The sequence below is a fragment of the Dipodomys spectabilis genome, unplaced genomic scaffold, assembly GCF_019054845.1.
Source record: "Dipodomys spectabilis isolate Male_0828 unplaced genomic scaffold, ASM1905484v1 ptg000030l, whole genome shotgun sequence".
NCBI classification, from domain to species: domain Eukaryota; kingdom Metazoa; phylum Chordata; class Mammalia; order Rodentia; family Heteromyidae; genus Dipodomys; species Dipodomys spectabilis.
In genome coordinates, this window is record NW_024870707.1 from 961,345 (window position 1) to 986,394 (window position 25,050).

At 44.2% G+C, this 25,050-nt stretch overlaps 2 protein-coding genes across 10 annotated transcripts in view; both read right to left on the reverse strand.

The window, feature by feature from the left end:
• Nucleotides 1–2,762, reverse strand: part of Ambra1 (autophagy and beclin 1 regulator 1) — a 223,351-nt gene extending 220,589 nt beyond the window's left edge. For 3 of the 6 annotated variants that reach the window (XM_042675938.1, XM_042675937.1, XM_042675934.1), the window contains exon 1: nt 2,034–2,761. The gene's annotated coding sequence lies outside the window, so the exon portion shown is untranslated. Of the gene's footprint in view, nt 1–2,033 lie in introns of all 6 variants that reach the window. The other 3 variants (XM_042675943.1, XM_042675940.1, XM_042675939.1) reach the window with 2 other exon arrangements.
• A 7,068-nt stretch (nt 2,763–9,830) lies between these two features.
• Harbi1 (harbinger transposase derived 1) lies at nt 9,831–24,784 on the reverse strand. 4 transcript variants are annotated; one of them, XM_042675972.1, is made up of 3 exons: nt 24,750–24,784; nt 22,664–23,476; nt 9,831–10,548 (listed from the first exon to the last, which is right to left on the reverse strand). In XM_042675972.1, the coding sequence occupies exons 2-3, from the start codon at nt 23,328–23,330 to the stop codon at nt 10,169–10,171; spliced, it is 1,047 nt and encodes a 348-aa protein (XP_042531906.1). In that variant the 5' UTR covers nt 23,331–23,476; nt 24,750–24,784; the 3' UTR covers nt 9,831–10,168. The 4 variants fall into 4 exon arrangements, with proteins under 4 accessions (XP_042531906.1, XP_042531905.1, XP_042531904.1 ...); XM_042675971.1 differs by having other exon boundaries at nt 24,715–24,766; XM_042675970.1 differs by having other exon boundaries at nt 24,710–24,763.
• Between the last annotated feature and the right edge of the window lie 266 nt (nt 24,785–25,050).

Genomic DNA, 25,050 nt, shown 5'->3' on the forward strand with positions numbered 1-25,050 from the left:
TAATTTCTATCCAAAGACTACAAGTTTAATCTGTAATACTCTAAAGCTATTCTCCTATAGATTCTATATACTAGAATTGGTTGGAAACTGATCCGACCTCCAGGCCAGTTTCTTTTTTCAGCAAAGAAGTAACACACTAAGATCCACACCCAATCCCATGAAAATTAAATAAGAACACTCAGATCCTAAAGTTTCCAAGTTGGGAAAAGGGAGATAGAATCTAATTCATAAAATGTAATGTTGGGCTGGAAATGTGGCTTAGTGATAGTGTTTGCATAGCATGCATGAAGCCTTAGGTTCAATTCCTTAGCACCACATAAACAGAAAAAGCCAGAAGTGGTGCTGTGGCTCAACTGGTAGAGCAGCAAAAGGAGTTCAGGGATAGTGTCCAGGCCGAGTTCAAGCTCCATGACCGACAAAAAAAAAAGGTCCCTCAGATAAGAAGTCTGAATTCTAAACATAACCATCTCTATCCAACAATAACCTTGAAACATCAAGTTTAAAGATTAAAAAAAAAACAGGCTGAGAAATCAGTATTAACTAGAAGGCTAACTGAACAGCAAAGAAATTTATATAAAGAAAAAAAGTGAGGCACAGGTAGCTTACACCTGTATCCTAGCTACTCAAAGACTGAGATCTGAGGACCATGGTTCAAAGCCAGCCAGGGCAGGAAAATCAATGAGACTCTTACCTCCAATTAACTACCCCCCCCAAAAAAGTAGGAAGTAGAGCTCTGGCTCAAATGGCAGATCCCTTGGGGGGGGGGGGGGGGAGGGAACCTCGGGGACAGTGCCTAGGACCTCCTGAGGTTCAAGTATCAGGTCTAGAATTATGACTCCGCTGGTTATTTATTACACTAGGAGAGAGAGAGAGAGAGAGAGAGAGAGAGAGAGGAGAGAGAGAGAGAGAGAGAGAGAGAGAGAGAGAGGAGAGAGAGAGAGAGAGAGGAGGGAGAGAGAGAGAGAGAGAGGGAGAGAGAGAGAGAGAGAGAGAGGAGAGAGAGAGAGAGAGAGAGAGAGAGAGAGAGAGAGAGAGAGAGAGAGAGAGAGAGAGAGAGAGAGAGAGAGAGAGAGAGAGAGAGAGAGAGAGAGAGAGGGGGGGGGGGGGGGGCTGGGAAGGTGGCTCAGTGGTAGAGCGCTTGCCTTGCATGCTCGAGGCCCTGGGTTCGATTCCTCAGCACCACATAAGCAAAAAGCCGGAAGTGGCGCTGTGGCTCAAGTGGTAGAGCTCTAGCCTTGAGCTGAAGAGCTGAGGGACAGCGCCCAGGCCCAGAGTTCAGGCCCCATGACCGGACCCAAAAAAAAAAAAAAAAAGAAAGAAAGCAAAGCCTGTCTAAAGACACATGGTCCCTAAACTTTTCTAAAGACAAACTTTATTATTCCGAGGAAAAGGGAACAATCAAATAAAAAAATAGTTGAATGTATAAAGTGGCTGGTAACATGAAAGGAAGGAAAAAAAACTTGTAAATGACAAAAAGTGCATCCACACGCTGCCTCAGTTTCTCTATTCCTCTTTCCCCCCCTCCCCTTTAAGGGGGAATATAACACTAAGTTCAAGCGAGCCGTAGGACCCAGTTTCACCCAAAGGTCCCTTCAAGGGTTGGACTGAGTTGAGCTCCCGGGATTACAGTCAGGACACCCGGAGACTTGGGTTAGAGAAAAGCAGAAATGGAGGGTCCACAAACACATAAAAGTCTATCCGTTCCTGGAAGGCGATTTTACACACGCTTGTAGCTTGCACACGCGCACACACACAGAGTTCACCCAGGAGTGGACGTCCGACCTAGTACTAACATCCTCCCCTCACGGAACCACTCCCGGCAGCCCCAGAGCATCATTCCCTCCTTCCGGCTTCCCTCACAGTTCTGGGCGGGCCGCGCTCGGGCCGCACCCCCAAACGCAGCCCCTCTCCTGGCGTCGCCCGCCCGCTCGCCCACCCTCCAGCCCGCTCGCCCACCCGCCGGCGCCAAGGTCTTCCCCACACCGCGGCGAAAGGATGCCGGGCCGGGCCTGCCTGGCGCCTGCCGGGCCTACCTGCAAAGCGGACGAGGACTCTACTTGCAGTCCAGCGGGAGAGCTGAGCCAAGGAGGGAAGAAGAAAGAAGCGGGAAGAAAGCCAGGGGTCCACTCTATCGACAGGCGGGAGAAAGTGGTCTGAGCCCGGGGCCTCGCGGATAACTCAGCCCTGGACCTGGCGCCGCCGCCACAGCCACCACCGCCGCCGCCGCCGCCGCCGCCACCGCCGCTCGGGAGACATCAAGCAATAAGACGGCGCAGAAGATCACCGAATGTGCGAACGCGCCAGACATCAAAAGAGGAGCGCCGGCGTAATCGTACCAGGAAATAGAGCCGAGTGCCGAAAAATATCACAACTCGTACTCTAGATCCGGCTCCTGTCCAAGGCATAAGTAAACAAACCCAGATCATAGAAACTATGAAGTGGAATAACTTGTGTTTCAGCCGTTTACCGTCGGTTGCCGGCTATTCAAGTTATTTATAGAGGGCTGAAGTTTTTCGTGGGCGTGTAAAGATTAAATCATAGCACAACGACACTATTGTCTGATATAGTTCTGCGAGTGCTTAATGGGCTCCTAACACTGCTTATCCCAATTGAACAAATTACCTCTTGTGAGTCTTAGTTTCCCCGCTGAACAGTGAAGTCAATGAAATATGAGAGAAGCCAAATGAGGAACAAAGTGGGCAATCTCTATGAAAGCTTCAATTTAGCTCTAACAAGCAAGCCAAGAGAAGGGGGATTGTATATTCTGACCTTGGAACAAAGACAGAAAAGTATACTATTTTTATTTTCTTTCAAAGGCCTAAAACCACAAGTATATTTGCTTGTTGATCACAAGTCTCAAGTACATAAATGTGTCAACATTTTCATGATTATAGTGGCCTCTTTCTAAACTCTTAGTAGACAAATGGATATACACTCAGCACAAATAGGAATTTGTATGCCCATCCTAAGTACTATTCAATACATTACAAAAATCAAGTACTGTGTGGATTACTACATGTGAGCAAGAATCATTTGCTCTTCCTTCTCCTGAGAGGAAGAGTGTAAAAGGAAACAAATAGTTCAGGCTTTTAAGAGTTTATCTGAGCCGGGCGCCGGTGGCTCACGCCTGTAATCCTAGCTACTCAGGAGGCTGAGATCTGAGGATCGCGGTTCAAAGCCAGCCCGGGCAGGAGAGACCGTGAGACTCCTATCTCCAATAAACCACTAGAAAACCGGAAGTGGTGCTGTAGCTCAAGTGGTAGAGCGCACGCCTTGAGCTGAAGAGCTGAGGGACAAGCGCCCACGCCCAGAGTTCAAGCCCCACAACCGTCAAAAAAAAAAAAAAAGAGTTTATCTGAACATAGAGCATATTCACAATTAATTTTCACTTTTTCAAAATGTCCTCCTTCAAGCCAAATACTGGTGGCTCATTCCTGTAATCCTAGCTACTCTAGAGATTGCGATCTAAGGATTTAGGTTCAAAGCCAGCAAGGAGGGACAAATCTGTGAGACTTTTTCTCCAATTAGCCAGCAAAAAAGCCAGAATTGGAGGTGTATCTTAAAGTGGTAGAACTCTCATCTTGAACAAAGAAATGCAAAGCCTGGAGGTCAAGTCTCAGTACCACCACATGCATGCAAACAAATGTCCTCTCCAGCTGTGGTATAGCTTATTAGTAGAACACATCTCTGGTATGTGTGAGCCCCTAGATTTGATCTCCAGCACTGTAAATAAATAAATCTTTAAGTCTGTGAAAATATTTAGGATATATATGTGTGTTTTTGTATTTACATGGATATAGACATATGTGTATGTACATGTACACACATATGTGATAGAAGATCAACACCCATAATATGCTATTTATGTGAATAAAAAGCTGGACTTTTACTTTCTTCAGTTGTTTTAGGAGGTTTTAAATTAATATATAAGCCATGCACAGATAATTCATGCCTACAACCCTAGCTACTCAGGAGTCTGATATCTGAGGATCAAGGTTTGTAGCCAGCCTGCACAAACAAGTGACATATCTACAGTTAGCCAGCAAAAAAAAAAAAAACAGAACTAGAGGTATGGCTCAAGTGATAGAGTGCTAGCCATGGGATAAAAAGCAGAGAGAGAACAGAAAGCTCTAGAACCAGCATACACAACACACACACACACACACACACACACACACACACATTGTAACAACATTTATGAATGGGTGTTTGTGCTAGTACTGGGGCTTGAACTCAGGGTCTGCAGGTAACCTAGGCTTTTTTGCTCAAGGCTAAAAAAACTTTTCTGGTGGTTAATTGAAGATAAGAATCTCAGGGGCGGGGAGCCACCTGCAATCCTAGCTACTCAGGAGGCTGAGAACTTATCTCCAATTAATCACAGAAAAATCTAGAAGTGGCACTGTAGTTCAAGTGGTAGAGTGCTAGCCTAGAGTAAAAGGAGCTCAGGGGCAGCACCTAGGCCCAGAATTCAAGCCCCAGAACTAGAAAAAAAAAAAAAAAAAATCTCATGGACTGGGCTGGCTTCAAACCTAGCTCCTCAGTGCTCACTTGGAACTATATGAAGATTATTAGCATGGCTCCTGCATAAGGATCACATGCAAATTCCATGAATGTCATGTCCGTGCAGCATTCCATACTTTTTTTATTGTGAAAATACCGTGCAGAGAGGTTACAATTATTTGAGCAAGGTAATGAGTAGCTTTCTTATCAAGCATTGTTGCCTCCCGCTTTATTTTCCCTTCCCACCTTTCCCTCCCTCCCCCCACTGTAAAAGTTGTAAAGTTCCTTTGTCCATGTCATGTCTTATACATCTCATTGTTGTAATAGGTCCATCTGTATCCCTATTTAAGCCATCTGTTTTTTCCCTTCCCCCAACTTCTTTTTCTTTTTTTCTTTGGTTGGTTGTGGGGCCTGAACTCTGGGCCTGGGCGCTGTCCCACAACAATTCAGCTCAAGGCTAGAGCTCTACACTTGAGCCATAGCACCACTTCCGGCTTTTTCCTGCTTTTGTGGTGCTGAGGAATCGAACCCAGGGCCTCATGCATACAAGGCACGTACCACTGAGCCACCTTCCCAGCAGCATTTCATACTTTTTAATGTGCTTGTAATTCTTGTTTAAAAAAAAAAAAAAAAGGGCTGGGAAGGTGGCTCAGTGGTGGAGCACTTGCCTTGAGCTGAAGATCTGAGGGACAGCGCCCAGGCCCAGACTTCAGGCCCCCACGACTGGAACCCCCCCCCCAAAAAAAAACAACTCCATCCTTAGATCTCAGCCTCCTCAAGTTGCTAGTATCAAAGGCATGAGCCACCTTTAAAGACTTAATTAAAGCAGTGTAATTTTGTAACATTTCTTTTTTTTTTTTTTCTTTTTGGTTGTGGGGCCTGAACTCTGGGCCTGGGCGCTGTCCCTCAGCTCTTCAGCTCAAGGCTAGTGCTCTACCACTTGAGCCACAGCACCATTTCCAGCTTTTTTCTTTTTGCTTATGTGGTGCTAAGGAATCGAACCCAGGGCCTCATACATGCAAGGCAAGCGCTCTACCACTGAGCCACCTTCCCAGCTCCCAGTGAATTCTTTTATAACACTGGGTTTAAGCTGGGTGCTAGTGGCTCACACCTGTAATCCTAGTGTAGTAGGAGAACCCCTACTCAAGCAGGCAAGCCCACCTAGTTGTCCTGAATGACAGACCCCACCACAACAAAGTTGTTAACAAAGAAGCAACTTTATTGAGAAGGTTTGTTATACTGACTGGTCAGGGGCACAGCACGGGCTCAGGAGCTGATATGATGACCCCGAGCGGTGAGCATCCCCCATTCTTTGTTTTTTAAAGGCAAAATCCAGAAGGTCAAACCTGGTCATGTGTGTGCAGGTGACCTATGGGATCGTAACACACACAAAGGATTGTACAGTCATACCAGACCACACACAGGTGGCCAATGAGGTTACAGTTTTTAATTGGTGTTTAAACCAGCCTATCACCTTGGTTTAAAAGATCTACCTTTTGTTGGGCAAAAGGTGGAGTTTACCATAAGCTTGTGCAAAAGGCAGGGTTTACCTTAAACTAGTGGTGTCACCTGATTACAACCTATCTGTTTTTATGGGTCAATCTTTAACTCAACAATTAAGGGTGGGTTACATTTTTACCTTGTTAAGGGGAGGGGGACCAGATGCCTGTTTTTTTTTTTTTTTTTTTAATTCTGGGAACTAGGCCCATCAAGTCTAAAAACCCTAAAACAAAGGCAAAGCTCAAAATGGAATTATACAAGCTTGGGCTCCATCTCAGGGTCCACTCCACTAGCTACCCCAGAGGCTGAGATTGAGGATCCCAAGTCAAAGCCAGTTTGGGCAGGAAAGTCTGTAAGACTTGTCTCTAATTAACCACCAAAAAGCTAGAAGTGGAGCTGTGGCTCAAGTGGTAGAATTCTAGTCTTGAACTAAAAAGCTCAGGGACAGCACAAGCCCTGAGTTCAAGCCCAAGACAGTCACAAGAAAAAGAGGAAGGAGGAGGAGGAGGGGGAAGAGGAAGAGGGGAGGAAGGAAGGAAGGGAGGAAGGGAGGGAGGAGCAGGAGGAGGAAGTATGATTCCCCTGAAGCAGGATAATCAATTATCCCAGCTTTCTTGGGACAGAGGGGTTTTCTAGGACACAGGATTTATAGTGCTGAAATTGTGACAACCCTGGGCAAACCAGGACAGTTGGTCACTCTAAGAATGGATCTTTCCACTGTCAATCATAAGGAAAGAATTTGGAAAGACTAAACAAGGAATTGGAGGATGTTGATTCTCTAAAAAGAATTGGGACATGTTAATCTTGAGCCTGTTTTCTCTCATGCCCTCAATTTATAAATTATTGGTGGGATGCAGAGAGCGAAATGGGGCCTGAGGACATGCACACACACAATGGTAAGACCTTTCAATTTCTTATTTTCTTGTATTCCTCATAATCTCTCCAGTGTTTTCAGAATGCTTAAGGTAGGGATAGCTCAGGGATAGAGCATATGCTTAGAATATACAAGGTACTCGGCTCAATCCTCAATTCCACAGATCATGGTCTATTACCTATCTAGTTTCTTTTTTTTTTTTTTTTGTAGGTTATGGGGCTTGAACTCTGGGCTTGGGCGCTGTCCCTCAGCTCTACAGCTAAAGGCCGGCACTCTGCCATTTTAGACACAGTGCTGCTTCTGGTTTTCTGGTGGTTTATTGGAGATAAGAGTCTCACAGATTTTCCTGCCCTGGGCTGGCTTTGAACTTGATCCTCAGATCTCAGCTTCCTGAGTAGCTAGGATTACAGGCCTAAGCCACCAGTGCCTGGCCCTAGTTTCTATTTTACTTCATACTCACCACTTATATCTCTTCATCAGCACCTCATTGAGTATCTTTCCCTGGCCTAAGTAGCTTAAACATGTAAACCCAACTACTCCAGAGGCTGAGATCTGAGGATCAAGGTTCAAAACAAGCCAGGGCAGAAAAGTCTGTGAGAGAATTATGGAGGTTTGGCTTAAGTGGTAGGGTGCCACCTTTGAGTGGAAAAAAAAAACAAGTGAAAGTGTAAGGCCAAGTTCAAGCCCTATCAGTATTGACACCGAGAAAGAGGTAGGGGATAAAGTAAGGTACCTATGGCTTAATTAATGCCTGTAACCATAGTTACTAGGGAAATAGAAATCAGGAAGACCAAAGTTGTAGGCCAGCAAGAATGAAAAGTTCGTAAGACCTCTCCTCAACAGAAAAGCTGCACTTGTCATTCCAGAAGCATAAATATAAAGTTCATGGTCCAGGTTGGCCCAGAGAAATCCTGTCTTGAACATAACAAGAGGGGAGAAGCTGAGGGCTAGGAAAAACAATAATGGGAGAGGAAAAAAATACTGGAGGCATAGCTCAAGAAGTTGAATTCCAGGGCTGGGAAGGTGTACTTGCCTTGCATGCATAAGGCCCTGGGTTCGATTCCTCAGCACCACATAAGCAGAAAAAGTTGAAAGTGGTGCTGTGGCTCAAGTGGTAGAGTGCTTGCCTTGAGCTGAAGAGCTGAGGGACAATGCCCAGGCCGAGTTAAAGCCCAGGACTGGCAAAAAAAAAAAAAAAAAAAAGTTGCATTCTAGCATAGCAAGCACAAAGCCCTGAGTTCAACCCCCCGCCCTCCCAAAAAATAAAAATAAAGGAAAAGAAAGTCTGAGTTGAATATCATAGTACATTGTCTGTAATCTCAGCATCCAGGACGGTGAGGCAGATCCTGAATCTCAGGTCAGCCTGGCTATATGCCTCATGAAAGAGACAAAAGCAAGTTTGGTATACAAGTTGAGGTATTGCTCAGTGGTAGAGTACTGCACAGTATGTGCTAGAAAAAACCATTTATACCAAGAAAAATAATGTAGCAGGATACCCTTGTTCCTATTGTCTACTCACAACTCAATGGCATTTCCATATGAAGTATAACCTCCTGCCCAATGGACCGAACTCTTCATACAGAGTAAGGGAGTGATGAAAAACAGCATTCACAGTGGAAATAAACATTATCCATAATTATTCATAATTGTTTTTAATATTGAGGATGAGTCACATCCAATTTATTCCCACAGTTCTATTATCAGCTGTGTATTACTGGTGAGAATCACCAGACTGGCACTGCAAAATATATGTAGGAAAAGATCCAAGAGGACAATGCAGAGGTATCACATGGTGAGTGGCTGAGAAACTGTGAACAAGACAATCCTCAGAAAAATCACCTTTTTTGTCCCTGCAAAGGCACTAATGTGTGAACTCGATTCACACTTTTATTATTCCAATCAGGTTATTTTTAGATCAGAATACTTTTAGAATAAGACTTGTTAAGGGATTATTTATTTCCTAGGAAGTTCTTTCACATTGCATATGTAATTCTAGAATCTCCATCCAAATATATTCCTTTTACCTCTCCTTCTGAATACTTTCTAATGCTATTCTCAAAATTCTATATAAAGAATTTCAAAACAGAAATGACCAACCCTAGCTACTCAAGAGGCTGAGATCAGAGGATCATGGTTCAAAGTGAGCCTGGGCAGGAAAGTCCATGAGACTCTTTTTTGTTTATGGTTGGTCATAGGGCTTGAACTCTGGTCCTGGGCGCTGTCCCTCAGCTCTTCAGCTCAAGGCAAGAGCTCTATCACTTGAGCCACAGCACCACTTCCGGTTTTTTGAGTAGTTTATTGGAGATAAGAGTCTCACAGACTTTTCCTGCCCAAGCTGGCGGTGAACTGTGATCCTCAAATCTCAGCCTCCTAGTAGGATTACAGGTGTGAGCTACCAGCACCTGGTTTCAGGAGACTCTTATCTCCAATTAATCAGCAGAAAATCAGAAATGGTGCTTTGGCTCAAGTGATAGATCATGTCTCTTGAGCTGAAGAGCTCAAGGACAGCACCCAGGCCCAGAGTTCAAGCCCCAGAACAAACAAAAGAAGAAAGAAAGAAATGTGGTCCTTTTGGCTCTATGCTAGCCTAGAAAGAAAATTTTTCTCGACTCCTCTAAAACAACCAGCAAAAAGGCTTGTAGGCATGGTGGCAAGTGGCAAAGTCCTGAGTTGAAATGCCAATAGCATGATTTAGTTAAATCTGACCTCTCTAAACCTGCATCAATCTCCTTTGCCTATCAAACTGGCATGGTTGTTAGTCTTGTAAGTATACTATTGCTATTTTATCTATATTTGAATTCTGTTCTCATTTATTTTAGAAGACCACTTCCCAAATAAACTCCCTCTTCACATTTGCCCATATAAAGGCAGCAAAATACAAAAACTAAAAGTCATTTGGGACAAACAAATATTGTTTTCATTTGAAATCTCTGGATAACTGAAACTAAAAAAAGTATTTTGGCTCTGTGCTGCTTCCTCCTTCACTATGTCTGTAGAAGCACAATAAAAAATTGCAGCCTGTGAGCTCACAAATGAGTAATGCACACACAACCTGAAGTTTGCCAGATAACAAGGAGCCCTTGTCTTTGCTTTGATTTAGTTGACAAATTTGCAAATGAACCAAGATAATTCTGGCACAGCATCAACTCTTCTAGAACACAGATTAAGTATCAATTCATGACAAGTATGTACATTCAATAATGCTGGATGATAGAACTGTGTCAAGTGTGGTGAGGAAGGAGAAAGGCTGTCACAATTTCTTCCAGAAAGTCTCTCTCTTCCCCACATTTCACATTAGCTAAAATGAGCAAGCATCAGCTCCTGACGGATGCGGTCAGCTTCTAAGTCCAGAGACTCCATGTGCTCATAGTCTTCCTCAGGGGGCTGTTCAACAGGTCCTGACACTGGAGAGGACCAAACATCCATCCCATGCTCCAAGGAGATGTTGTGGAGGACACAACAAGCCAAGATGATGTGGCTGGACTTCTCTGGTGAATACTGGAGTGCCCCCTTGGATCCATCCAGGCAGCGGAAACGGGAACAGAGAGCTCGGAAAGTCTTCTCAATCACACTGTGAGTTGCAGAATGAGCCCTATTATAGCGATATTCCACAGGAGTTTCAGGAATGTGAAGTGGGGTCATGAGCCAGGTGCGGAGGAAGAAAGAGCTATCACCTGTATGGAAAGCCCAAAGAAATCATACATGATTATAAATGCATTACAAACAAGAAGTAAAGCTCAGAAACACACTGAGAATTGACATGAAAACACAACAGCTTCTGGGACCAAAGCATATCAAAAAAACAAGAGGGAAGTGGTACAAATGTTAATAGAGAAGCATGGCTATGTCATGGGCATAGAACTTTTTTTTTTTTTTTCAGTTGTGGGGCTTGAACTCAGGGCTGGGCACTGTTCTTGAGCTTTTTTTAACACCTTCAGCCACAGCTCCACTTCTGGTTTTCTGGTGGTTAATTAAGTATATGAGTCTCATGGACTTTTTCCAGCCTGGGCTGGCTTCAAACTGCTATCCTCAGATCTCAGACTCCTGAGTAGCTAGGATCATAGGTGTGAGCCACCGGCATCCAGCTGAAACATATCTTATTTCTGGCAGAACTGGGAGTTGAACTCATAGCCTCACACTTGCTAGACAAGTGCTCTTACTGCTAAGCCCAACAGAGACTGTGGGAATGTTAAAGTTAGACCACTGTCTAGCAAGCACAAGTTCCCAAGTTCCAACTCCAGGACTGATAAGAGGGAGAGGGAGGGTGGGAAAGAGAGAAAGAAGCTGATAACTAAATCTAAAAGAATGTTAGAAGAAGGCAGAGGCAATTCTTAATCTTTTTTCTTTTTTTCTTTTGGCTATTGCTGTCTTTTGGTAATGCTAGAACACAAACTCGGGCTTGTATGGATGCTAAGTATCTACTCTATCTCTGAATTACAACTCTAGCTCCTTTGCCAAATTCAAACACATTTCTTTTTTCTTTTTATTCTTTTTTTGGCTAGCCATGAAGCTTGGACTCTGAGCCTGGGTGCTGTCCCTGAGTTTTTCAGCTCAAGACTAGCACTTGAGCCACAGCACCACTTCCAGCTTTTTCTGTTTATGTGGTACTGAGGAATTGAATCCAGGGCATGCTAAACCAAGCACTGAGCCACATTCCTAGCCCTCGAAGACCTTTCTTTCTTTCTTTCTCTCTCTCTCTTTTTTTTTTTGTCGGTCATGGGCCTTGAACTCTGGGCCTGGATGCTTGTCCCTCAGCTCTTTAGTTCAAGGTGAGCACTCTACCACTTGAGCCACAGTGCCACTTCTGGTTTTCTGGTGGTTTATTGGAGATAAGAGTCTCATGGACTTTCCTGCTTGGGCTGGCTTTGAACCATGATCCTCAGATCTCAGCCTTCTAAATAGCTAGGATTACAGGGGTGAGCTACTGGCTCCTGGCTCAAAGACAAAAAAGGCTGGTAGGCTTCACTCAAGTGGTACAGTGCCAACAGAGCAAGCAAGATGAATAAGGGTAAGGCTCTGAGATCAAGCCTCCATTTTGAAATAAATGAATAAATGGCTTAATGAAAATTATCAAGTAGCATATAAATCTACAAAATCTCTATTTCTTTTTTTTTTTTTTTTGATCCGGTCGTGTGGGCTGAACTCTGGGCCTGGGCGCTGTCCCTCAGCTCTTCAGCTGAAGGCTAGCGCTTTACCACTTGAGCCACAGCGCCACTTCCGGCTTTTTTCTGCTTATGTGGTACTGAGGAATCGAACCCAGGGCCTCATGCATTCGAGGCAAGCACTCTACCACTGAGCCAACTTCCCAGCCCCAAAATCTCTATTTCTAACTTTACATTAAACTTTCAGGTCTACAAGCACTATGTACGGATTTGAGAGTATTTCATGGGACAATAATAATTTGCTGTAGGACCATGTTTTTGTAGGGAAGGGACTGATAGAATCTCACTTTGTTAAAGAGAACATGAGTATCTTTGTATTACAAAAAGTAATAATAAGAAGGAAATGAAATTAGAACTCAGTTAAAATAATACATATAAAGCATTCCTCTTTTTTTTTAAGTTGTGGGTTTTGAACTCGGGTCCTGAACACTGTCCCTGAGCCCAAGGGTAGCACTCTACCACTTTAAGCCACAGATCCACTTCTGACTTTCTGGTGGTTACTTGGAGATAAGAGTGGGATCTTCAGATCCCAGACCCCTGGGCAGGACCCACCAGCACCTAGTGCCCAGCAAGACATTTCTTTTTCTCTCTTTCTTCCTTTCTTTCTTTCTCTTTTTCTCTCTCTCTCCTTCGCTCTTTGGTTCTGGGACTTGAACTCTGGGCCTGGGCGCTGTCCCTCAGCTCTTTATCTCAAAGCTAGAGCTCTACCACTTGAGCAATAGTGCCACTTCTGTTTTTCTGGTGGTTTATTGGAGATAAGAGTTTCATGGCCGGGGCTGGGAAGGTGGCTCAGTGACAGAGCGCTTGCCTTGCAGGCATGAGGCCCTGGGTTTGATTCCTCAGCACCACATAAGCAAAAAGAAAAATGCTAGAAGTGGCACTGTGGCTCAAGTGATGGAGCGCTAGCCTTGAGCTGAAGAGTTCAGGAACAGCGGCCAAGCCCAGAGTTCAAGTCCCATGACTGACAAACAAACAAAACCCAAAACAAAGGAAACTGGGATACAATGTTCTAACACAATAGCACAATGTTTCTATAATGTGTAATTGTCCTTACTCACTATGTTTGGCAGATGAAGTAAGTGTCTCACACAGAGGTACAACCTCTTACAATCTAAGATTGAATATCATTGACCTGGAATAGCATTAGACATAATCGCTATGATGCTGATCTACCATCAAGTCCTTTCTTTTAGCAGCTTACATTTCCTTCTCTTTCTGCCTCACTCCCTCTTGCTCATTCTCTCCCCCTCCTCTCTCTCACACCAGAATAATACCCTTTATTGCCTTTGTTGCTCTTTCTCCATTCCCCCACTTCTAGGAGCTTACATTTCTTTTTGTTGTTGTTGTTGTTTTATTGTGAAAAAACTGTACAGAGGGGTTACAATTACATGGGCAAGGTAATGAGTACATTTCTTATAAAGCATTGTTGCCTCCTCCTTTGTTTCCCCTTCCCATCCCTTCCCCCTCCCCACCCAGGAGTTTACATTTCTAAGAATGGATTAACCCCAAATAATAACTAACAATTCTCATATATTTTTCAAATTTTATCTTTAGCTAAATTTTGCCATTTTAACTTAGCCTCTTTTAATTAAATTTGCTCTTACTAAATACTAAAGCTAAGAAACTGATGTAAATAATAAAAATAATATATATTTTTTTTGGGTCCCGTCATGGGGCCTGAACTCTGGGCCTGGGTGCTGTCCCTCAGCTCTTCAGCTCAAGGCTAGCGCTCTACCACTTGAGCTACAGCGCCACTTCCGGCTTTTTTCTTATGTGGTGCTGAGGAATCGAACCCAGGGCCTTGAGCATGCAAGGCAAGCGCTCTACCACTGAGCCACCTTCCCAGCCCTAAAAATAATATTTATGATTCATTGAACACCTAGTACAGTAGGGTATTGTGCTAGGCACTTTCTAAATTATATCTTAAGGTTTGTGGTGGTAAGTGGGGCAGCAATGGGGCAGCCAAGACAGAATGATTGCAAGTTCAAGATCAGCGTGGGTAACAAAATAAAACCTGCCCTTAAAACAATAAATAAGGGCCTGGAAATGTGGCTCAGTGGTAGAGTACTTGCCTCGCATGCATGAGGCCCTGGTTTTGATTCCTTAGCACCAGTTAAGCAGAAAAAGCCAGAAGTGGCCCTGTGGCTCAAGAGGTAAAGCATTAGCCTTGAGCTGAAGAGCTGAGGGACAGCCCCCAGGCCCAAAGCTCAAGCCCCACAACTGACAAAAATAAATAAATACTAAAATCTGGGCTGGGAATATGGCTTAGTGGTAAGAGTGCATTCCTAGCATGCATGAAGCCCTGGGTTCAATTCCTCAGTACCACATAAAAGAATAACCAGAAATGACGCTGTGGCTCAAGTTGGAGAGCACTAGCCTGGAACAAAAGAAGCTCAGGACAATGCCCAGGCCCTGAGTTCAAGACCCAGGACTGGCCAAAAAAAAAAAAATCTATGTTTTTGTTTTTTGTTTTTTGCCAGCCCAGGGGCTTGAACTCAGGGCCTGGGCACTGTTTTTTTGCTCAAGGCTAGCACTCTCCAGCATTTTCTGTTTATGTGGTACTGAGGAATGGAACCCAGGGCTTCATGCATGCTAGGCAAGCACTCTACCACTAAGCCACATTCCTAGCCCTGTAATTATATTTTATTTTAACATCAGTTACATTAGTAAATGAATCATCAGCAAAAAAATAAAAATATATACAATATATAATTTGTTGTCATTATTATCATCCTTGATGCTGTTCTTATCCAAACCCAACTCTTTCTTTTTTTGGGGGGGGGGTCTGGTCATGGGGCCTGAACTCTGGGCCTGGGCGCTGTCCCTCAGCTCTTCAGCTCAAGGCTAGCACTCTACCACATGAGCCATAGCACCACTTCTGTTTTTTTTCTTTTTGTTTATGTAGTGCTGAGGAATCGAACCCAGGGCCTCATGCATGCAAAGCAAGCGCTCTACCACTGAGCCACCTTCCCAGCCCTCAAACCCAACTCTTTCAAGTGACACACTGAACGTATTTTTACAAATGAGAAGATCAGAACCCACCTTTGATAATGTGAGTCAATGTCAGAATCATTAAAATAATAGTTAATGATATATAAAAGGAAATAAAGACAATTGCCTAGAATGAATGTATAGAACAGAGGTGCTAAGTGATGTCTGTTAAATTTCTCTAAGTTTGAGCCTTAATATGGGGAGATATATGGTACAAGTGACTTAGTGTAGATCTTTTGCAAAATGTTCCATAGTCATTAACTCCTTATAATCCAAACACCACTGGAAAACAGACACTCAGGAGGGGATAAGGATCAGAACTGCTAAACAGATTAAATTTACTGCTTATGTGATCAGTCATCCACAAGACATTCTGACAGATCTTGTCCAAAGCTGCTTAACAGGGCTAGACCAGGAGCTGAAGAAATAAGAACTCAGGCTAAATTGTCTGAAGAAGCAGGCATTTTTAGAGGAGAGAAATTTAGGTATGCACCCTGAAAGGATAGATCAGAAGGAGGACAGGAAGTGATAACACTAGTTTACAATATATTACAGAAACAAAGGGAGATCAAAGCTAGCTCAACATTTGAGAACTCTAAATATATTAAACAACTCTGATAGCATTATGATATAATCGCTATCTAATGTCTCTCTCACTAAAACATCTAACAGCTTGTCATTCCTCATAATTCTGCCAATCTTCCTCTAATTATCCTATAGTATACTCATCCTCTAGAGACTAGTGATTTCAAATCATTTAAGACATTTATTAATAATGGATGTCTACATTCTTTCCTTTAAAATTCGCATTCCTGAGGCTTGAAGTAGGGTTTAATACCATTTTAAATAAATCCCTTAGATGTTTTAGATTTTTTTTTTTTGGTCCATCGTGGGGCTTGAACTCTGGGCTTGGGCACTGTCCTTCAGCTCTTCAGCTCAAGGCAAGCGCTCTACCACTTGAGCCACAGCACACTTCCATTTCTCTGAGTGGTTTATCAGAGATAAGAGTCTCATAGACTTTCTGGCCTAGGCAGGTTTGGAACCACAATTCTTAGATCTCAGCGTCCTGAGTAGTTAGGATCACAGGCCTATAGCCAGGATTTCAGGCTCGAGCCACCACACCCAGATCCTAGATGAATCTTTTCAGCAAAAAACCCCAAAAAACTGAGGGCTGGGAAGGTGGCTCAGTGGTAGAGCGCTTGCTTTACATGTATGAGGCCCTGGGTTTGATTCCTCAGCACCACGTAAGCATAAAAAAAAGCCGGAAGTGGTGCTGTGGCTCAAGTGGTAGAGTGCTAGCCTTGAGCTGAAAAGCTGAAGGACAGCGCCCAGGCCCAGAGTTCAGGCCCCACGACTGGACCCAAAAAAAAAAAACAACTGTGAAACAGGGCTGGGAATATGGATTGTGGTAGTGTTTGCCTAGCAAGCATGAAGCCCCGAGTTCCATTCCTCAGTTTCACAAAAACAAAGCTGGAAGTGGTGCTGTAACTCAAGTGGTAGGGTGCTAGCCTTGAGCAAAAGAAGCTCAGGAACAGTGCTCAGGCTCTGAGTTTAAGACCCAGGACTGGCCAAAAAGAAAAAAAAAAGGCCATAAGAAACATTTGTCAGGGGCTGGGAAGGTGGCTCAGTGGTAGAGGGCTTGCCTTGCATGCCTGAGGCCCTGGGTTCAATTCCTCAGCATCACATAAGCAAAAAGAAAAATGCCAGAAGTGGCACTGTGGCTCAAGTGGTAGAGCGCTAGCCTTGAGCTGAAGAGCTGAGGGACAGTGCCCAGGCCCAGAGTTCAGGCCCCACAACTAGACTCTCCCCCCCAAAAAAAAATAAAAAAGAAAGAAACATTTGTGAAACACTATACTAATTTGAAATCCTCCAATTAGTTTTCCTATTTAAAGCACAGGGAGACTTTCTAAGGAGTCTTAGGGGTGTCAATTTCCTTTTTTTTGTCAACTTGCATGACCACACTTTCCTAGCTTTCTTATTGGCCTGGTATGGCTTAGTAAACATCTGTCAACTGTTGCAATGGCTACCTCTCCTTTTCTGTAGAGAAGATCAGAAAAATATAAAAAGTTATCAGTTTTTATTGATTTTATTTCCTCTTTCCCCTTTTCTAATTTTAATGTGCTGATTCTAATGCTTGAACTCAAGGCCTCCTGATCTTGATCAGCTTGCATACTCATGCTTGGCATTCTACCACTTGAGCCATGCCTACAATTGATTTTCTTTTTGTGGGGAGGCTGAGGGTTGAACCTTGTGACCTCCTACATACTAAGCATATATTTTACCATGAATCTACATCCATACATACCCCTTATTTTCAACTATGGCCTATAAATGATGCAAAAAGCTATTTTCCAGAGCTCAAAGTATAGCTTTGTGGTAGGCTGCTTAGTTAGCATGCCCTTAACTCTAGATTTCCCAAACACTACAAACAAAAATAAACTATTAAAGCTGTAATTCCATCTAAATCTGGGGGGTCTTAAGTTGTGAAGGAAAAGAAAATCAGCCCCTCACATGACCTTAAAGGCCTTATAAAAGGAAGAATTAGGGCTGGGAAGATGGTTTAGTGGTAGAGTGTTTACCTCACCTGCATGAGGCCATGGGTTCGATTCCTCAGCACCACATAAGCAGAAAAAGTGGGAAGTGGTGCTGTGGCTCAAGTGGTAGAGCGCTAGCCTTGAGCAAAAGATGCTCAGGAACAGTGCCCAGGCCCTGAGTTCAAACCCTAGCACTGGCAAAAAAACAAAACAAAAATGAATTGCTAAACCATAATCTGGTTTTTAAAAGTACTAAAAGCAATTACAACCTGAGAGCACCCATCCCGGAAGACCACACTGACACAGTCACATCCAGCAGGAGTTTATTGTCAGCAAGGGCACTTCTCTCATGGAGTGGGAGAAATGGATCCTATCTTTGTTCAGGGTGTGTGTGTGTGTGTGTGTGTGTGTGTGTGTGTGTATGTGTGTGTACACACATATATATTCATATATACATATATATGTATATAACCTAGAAGAGCTAAGGAGGGAATTCACGTGGGACTTGGGAGCAGAGGAATTCATTATGGTGGGCTAAGATTTACGGCAGCTGCCTGAATAGGAGATAAGGGGGTCTGCTGTTACCATTCATGGCTGACCAAATGGAATGTTACTTCAAGGTGAGAGGGAAGGTGCTGATCATCAACTACCTGCTCCAAAGGGACCCCTTGTCAGCCAATGTGGGGAAAGGAGTATGTCAGGCTAACACAACCTCTTTGTACAACTATTTAATAATAAAATTTAAAACTTCTTTTAAAGTACTAAAAAAGCTAAGTATGATATGCACATAAATGCTGCTGATTGGGGAAGTTGAGGCAGTAGAATCACAAACTCAAGGGGTCTGGACAAAAGGACAAGACTCCATCTCAAAAAGAAAAATGACAGTGAGAAAAACTTTTTCCATCAAAGTATATTGCTTAAAATTTCCTGCTTTGGCCTAGTGTTTTGTCTCTTGTTGAGAAAAAGAGGAAATGCCTTGGGATAAGAAAGGATTTGTTTTTTTTTTATTCTGCTTATGTGGTGCTGAGGAATGGAACCCAGGGCCTCAAGCATGCAAGGCGAGCGCTCTACCACTGAGCCACCTTCCCAGCCCAAGAAAGGATTTGTAAAATGTAAGGTTTTGTCTTAAACTGGTTTCTTGTCAAGATGGAATTATGACACATGCTAGACAGTTCAAGAAAAACAGAGGGTGTGGGTATATTTTGAGATTACTTGTGAACTGCTAATCTTCTTTCAAAAATCACCTTATATAAATACTTTTACCCTATTCAGGCTAGCTAGTCTCCAGCAGATTGTGAACCTGAGCTCAACCAATCTGAGCAAAGGGGCAGGGCCTTCTGTGTGAGGGATAAATACTAGAGCAGACTGCCAGTTAAGTGTGCTTGCTTGCCGGGCACTGTCCCTCAGCTCTTCAGCTCAAGGCTAGCATTCTACCACTTGAGCCACAAGGCCACTTCTGGCCTTTTCTGCTTATGTGGTGCTGAGGAATAGAATCAGGGCCTCATGCATGCAATGTAAGCACTCTACCACTGAGCCACCTTTCCAGCCTGCTTGCCAGACTTTTAGCTGATGGCCTATCCTTCTGGTTTTTTTTTTTTCACCAGTGGTGGGGGCTGGGCACTGTCCCTCAGCTCTTCAGCTCAAGGCTAGCACTCTACCACTGGAACCACAGTGCCACTTCCGGCTTTTTCTGCTTATGTGGTGCTGAGGAATCGAACCCAGGACCTCATGCATGCAAGGCAAGCACTCTTCCACTGAGCCACCTTCCCAGCCCCTGGCCTACCCTTCTGCAGAAGTAAATTTTGCCTTGCTGAGGCAATTCTTTATAAAGAGAAATGAACTTAAAAATATTCAAAAAACAAAAAGAAAATATTCAGTGCCTATTTAACTTTTATTAAAATACTAATATTAGTATTTACCTTTATTTTTATTTGTGGGGTGGATGTGGCCCAGGCAGGTGTTAAATTTGCTAGTTCATGTGATCCTCCCAAGTCAGCTTCCAAACAGCTTGGAAGTATAGGCATGTACCACCACACTCCAACTAGAACTCGTTTTTTTTTTTTTTTTTTGGGTCCGGTTGTGGGGCCTGAACTCTGGGCCTGGGTGCTGTCCCTCAGCTCTTCAGCTCAAGGCTAGCACTCTACTACATGAGCCACTGCTCCACTTCCGACTTTTTTCTTTTTGCTTATGTGGTGCTGAGGAATCGAACCCAGGGCCTCATGCATGCAAGGAAAGCGCTCTACTACTGAGCCACCTTCCCAGCCCCAGAACTCAAGTTTTAAGAATGCAAGTCTGACTTTATAGTTTGGGTCTCAAAGTGAAAGATTCATAAGGAATCTGCCTGAAAGCAAACAATTCCCACAGCTGGAAAAGAAACAGCTTGAAGCTGGGCATAGGTGGCTCACACCTGTAATCCTAGCTACTCAGGAGGCTGAGATCTGAGGATCACGGTTCAAAGCAAGCCAGCCTGGGCAGGAAAGTCCATGAGACTCTCATCTCCAATAAACCATTAGAAAAAAACCGGAAGTGGCGCTGTGGCTCAAGTGGTAGAGCACTAGCCTTGAGCTGAAGAGCTGAGGGATAGTGCCCAAGCCCAGAGTTCAAGCCCCACGACCGACTCCCCCCAAAAAAAAGAAAAAAAAAAGAAACAGCTTGAGAAGACTCCTACAAAATGCATACTTTGCCTTCACCTCTTCATGTAAGTTGTTTGAAAATGGAATTTGCAGGCTCACTTTATTTCTTTTTTGCTTCCTTCCATTTCTTCTCTCTCTTGTGTTCAAGTAATCCTCTTGTCTGAGTGGCTAGGACTAGAAGCACATGCCACCGTGCCCAGATCTTAATGAATCTTATGTCCTTTGTATACAACATAACCTTGTCCTGTTGCTCACACACAGAAAGGCTTACTTTGTGGGGCTGGGAAGATGGCTCAGTGGTAGAGCACTTGCCTTGCAATGCATGAGGCCCTGGGTTCGATTCCCTAGCACCACATAAGCAAAAAGAAAAAAGCCGGAAGTGGTGCTGTGGCTCAAGTGGTAGAGCAGTAGCCTTGAGCTGAAGAGCTGAGGGACAGCACGTAGGCCCAGAGTTCAGGCCCCACAACCGGACCCAAAAAGGAAAAAAAAAAGAAAGGCTTACTTTGTTATTTTTCTGTTGGTTGTGGGGCTTGAACTTAGGGCCAGGGTGCTATCCATGAGCTCTTTGCTCAAGGCTAGCACTCTACCATTTTGAGCCATAGCACCATTTCCAGTGTTCTGGTGGTTAATTGAGGATAACTTTCACAGCCTTTTGTACCTGGGCTGGCTTTGAACCACAATCCTCAGATCTCAGACCCCTGATAAGAAACGCTTACTTTAAAAGACAATATGGGGGCTGGGAAGGTGGCTCAGTGGTAGAGTGCTTGCCTTGCATGCCTGAGGCCCTGGGTTCGATTCCTCAGCACCACATAAGCAAAAAAAGAAAAAAGCCGGAAGTGGCACTGTGGCTCAAGTGGTAGAGCACTAGCCTTGAGCTGAAGAGCTGAGGGACGGCACTCAGGCCCATAGTTCAGGCCCCACGACCGGATCCCCCCCCCCAAAAAAAAGCCCAAGGACAGTACCCAGGCCCTGAGTTCAAGTCCCAGGACTGGCAAAAAAAAAATACAGGGCTAGAAAGGTGGCTCAGTGGTAGAGCGCTTGCCTTGCATGCCAGAGGCTCCGGGTTCGATTCCTCAGCACCACATAAGCAAAAAGAAAAAAGCCGGAAGTGGTGCTGTGGCTCAAGTGGTAGAGCGCTAGCCTTGAGCTGAAGAGCTGAGGGACATCGCCCAGGCCCAGAGTTCAGGCCCCATGACCGGACCCAAAAAAAAAAAAAATACTAAAAGACAATATGGGCTGGGAATGTTGCTTAGTGGTAGAGCACTAACATGCATGAAGCCTGTGGTTTGATTCCTTAGTACCACATAAACAGAAAAGGTCAGAAGTGGCTCAAATGGTAGAATGCTAGTCTTGAGCAAAAGTGTCTAGACCCTTGGTTCAAGCCCCAGGACTGGCAAAAAAAAAAAAAGACAATACAAAATAAAAAGCCTAAGCTGTCAGGCTCAAAGATTTCATCATTGTTAGCAGTATTCCTCATAGCTGTACTATCATCTAAGTTTTCATAGCCTAATATTAGATTCCTGTCCTATTCAGATCACTGTGCCAGGCTTTTCAGTGAATTTCAGGCAGCTCTCTGAACTGAGTGCCTAAATGAGAAATATAAATGCACTATCTTTCATCATTTTCATATAGATAACACAGTGACAATCATCAATAGCAACAATATCATTTGTTTGCACAATATATATAGTGATCTTTGATACATATTAATTCTCACAAAAGTAATTACTGCTATATTATTTTTACCATTTTACAGATGATAAATATTATGGCATAACTGCACAGATGTATTATAATTAACCAGTTCGGTACTGGTAATTAATTTGGTTGAATTACAGGCATTGTTTTTATAGGGTTGCTTTTGTTGTCCATATGGTTTTTGTACTACAAGTTCTTATAATTTTGTTTTGTGTATTTATGAACATGTACCTATAACATACACTTAGAAGTGGTAGTCTTTTTAAATTTTAGTTAATTCCTTAACTTGCTCTGAGGTCTCAAATTTTGAGGCTGAGGCCTCAAATTTGACATTCTCCTGCCTCAGCTTTCCCAGTGGTAGTGTATCTACCACACCTGGCTTTAACGTTGTTTTTTAAAAAAAACTTAGGGCTCAAGGGCTGGTAGTATACTCAGTAGTAGAGCCTTTGCCTGTCATGAGTAAGGCCCTAGATTGGATCCTCAGCCCAGAAAACAATAATAATAATAACAACGACAGAACAACAAAAAAAAGAAAAAAGACTCAGTTTAACACTTGAGGTCTCACAAGAAAGGACTAAGATTCAGTTCTATAGAGTCTCATATTTCATTCTACATGCATGGTTACATAATTTTGTTTTGTATTTTTTTGGAAGTAGTGGAGTTCGAACTCAGGGTCTCTAATTTACTACATTACTGGGCCATACCTCTCTGGACCTCTATTACAAAGTTTTTCAATGGCTACAAATATAAAATTAACACCTGCAAACTTACCAAGAAGCCAACTATCTTTGTGCATCCCAGCTTCAAATTGACTACTCAAAGACTGTTGCAGCACAGAATAGTCCTGGAGGCTGCCTGGCCAGTTTGTCTCCACAGTCATTAGTGCTCCTCTGATGTCACACACCAGCAGGCAGTTTAAAGAATGCAGACCTTTGCGGTTCACATAGGACAGATCTTCAGAATTTGGTGCCTTGATTGCCACATGGATACAGTCGACAACCCCTATCACCCCTGGCATCCCTGCCAATCCATAGAATTCATCCTTCAGAGCCTGAATGGAAGCTTCATCAGCTGGAAAGTGAATGAACTGTGAGGCCCTTTCCACAAGTGCTTCCGTGACATTGGCAACACAACGACTCATAGAGGCTTGACTGATTCCAATAGCATCTCCCATCCGAGTCTGGAAGGAACCTGTAGTATAAAATCCCAATGCTGCAAGGATCTGTGTCTCTGGGCTTATAGCCCTGGATCGTTGAGTAGGTCGAGAAAGACTTGCTCCCAGGAGCTCCACCAAGTAATAAATGAACTGCCGTGGAAACCCATACATGGACATCAAGTATTCATCACTCACATCATCTAGCTTAAAACGGTCCAAGGTCCGGTGACCTCGACCATACAGCAAGAGATCACAGTCTAGCACTGTGATTGGTATAGCCATAGTAAATGTGGATGTGGTCTCTTTATGTGGTACTTTTTGTGAGGTCTTCCCAATGAAGATGTTGGTACAAGAAAAGTATTTAAGGAAGTGTCTGAATTCAACAACAAACCATCAGTTAAATGGCTCTGGCATTTATAATCTTCTCTCTGTAAAGGTTTAAAAAAAATTAGAAACCTACCAAAGACATTAAACTGCCTTAAAGGCTACAACAGTATCTTTTGAGCAAATCTATTTTGCTCAGTTAAAATATTTTGTACCAGGGTTGGAAAGGCGGCTCAGTGGTAGAGCGCTTGCCTTGCATGCATGAGGCCCTGGGTTCGATTCCTCAGCACCATATAAGCAAAAAGAAAAAAAGCTGAAAGTGGCCCTGTGACTCAAGTGGTAGCCTTGAGCTGAAGAGCTGAGGGACAGCACCCAGGCCCAGAGTTCAGGCCCCACAACCCGACCCCCCCAAAAAAAATATTTTGTATCAGTACCTATAACCCAAAGCTGCAGGACAAAGTTGATTGACTTTAAAAAGATGTGTATGGGGGGAAGGGGTGATGATCAAAATGCATTGTGGTAGGGATCACACCTATAATCCTACCTACTTAGAAGTCTGAGATCTATCACTTGAGCCTCAGCTCTACTTCTGGCTTTTTCCTGGTTAACTGGAGTCTCAGGGTAGCGGGTGACTGTGACTCACGCCTGTAATCCTAGTTATTCAGGAGGCTGAGAGCTGAGGATCGCAGTTAAAAGCCAGCGAGGGCAGGAAAGTCCATGAGACTCTCATCTCCAATTAACCACCAGAAAACCGGAAGTGGCGCTGTGGCTCGCATGGTAGAGTGCTTGCCTTGAGCTGAAGGGCTGAAGGACAGCATCCAGGCCCAGAGTTAAAGCCCATGACAGATCAAAAAAAAAAAAAAAATGCTGGTCACTGGTAGATAACTCACGTCTGTAGCCCCAAGCTATTCAGGAGGCTGATACATGAGGATCACGGTTCAAAGCCAGACCAGGCAATAAAGTCTGTGAGACTTTCATCTCCAGTTAAGCAACCTCCCCCACCCCCACCCCCAAAAGAAGCCGGAAGTGGAGCTGTGGCTCAAGTGAGAGGGCCCAGGCCCTCAGATCAAACCCCCAGAACCAACACCAACAAAGACAGAAGTCATGGCATGGCCCAGCCTGGGGACGCTTGCCCCTCACCCCAAGACATCCTAGTTCAAAGGAAGACCAGCACGTAAAAAGGAAGGGCTGAGAGCCACGTCTGGGAAGCGCCGCTTTCCCTCTTAAACCTAGACACCGAGGTGTGACCGCGCCGGCCACGCAAAGTCTGCGGAGGCTGGTCGGTCACCCACTTCTCCGCGGCTGCCAAGTTACCAACCCGCCCTCCACCCACCTACCCTACCCCGACCGGCCCTCCTCCGGAACCGGCTGCAGCACCGGGCCGCCACGACGCGCAACAGCAGCTCCGCCCCCGCCGCGTCGGCGCCCGCCCCACGCCGCGTCCTCACCATCCGCGGCCGCCGCAGCCCGCGCTTCGGCCGCCGCACATTCGACACGCAGCCCCACCGCTCTCGCTGTCCTTGCGCCTTTCTTTCTCCCTGAAAGGCTTGGGAAAAAATTACACCAAAGTCATAACTGGAGGAGGAATCGGCTTGTGTCTGGATTGTTGAGAAGTGAAAGGGATAAATACAGACTCCACGTGTGGTGAAAGTGCAGCTGGATTTAAGCAGTTGGATTT

Excerpts from the sequence above, each read along its gene's own strand:
- Harbi1 (XM_042675972.1), bottom strand. The coding sequence starts at position 23,330 with ATGGCTATACCAATCACAGTGCTAGACTGTGATCTCTTGCTGTATGGT. Across the intron at positions 10,549-22,663 it reads CAAAGATAGTTGGCTTCTTG|GTGATAGCTCTTTCTTCCTC; the intron begins GTAAGTTTGCAG and ends CTTTCCATACAG.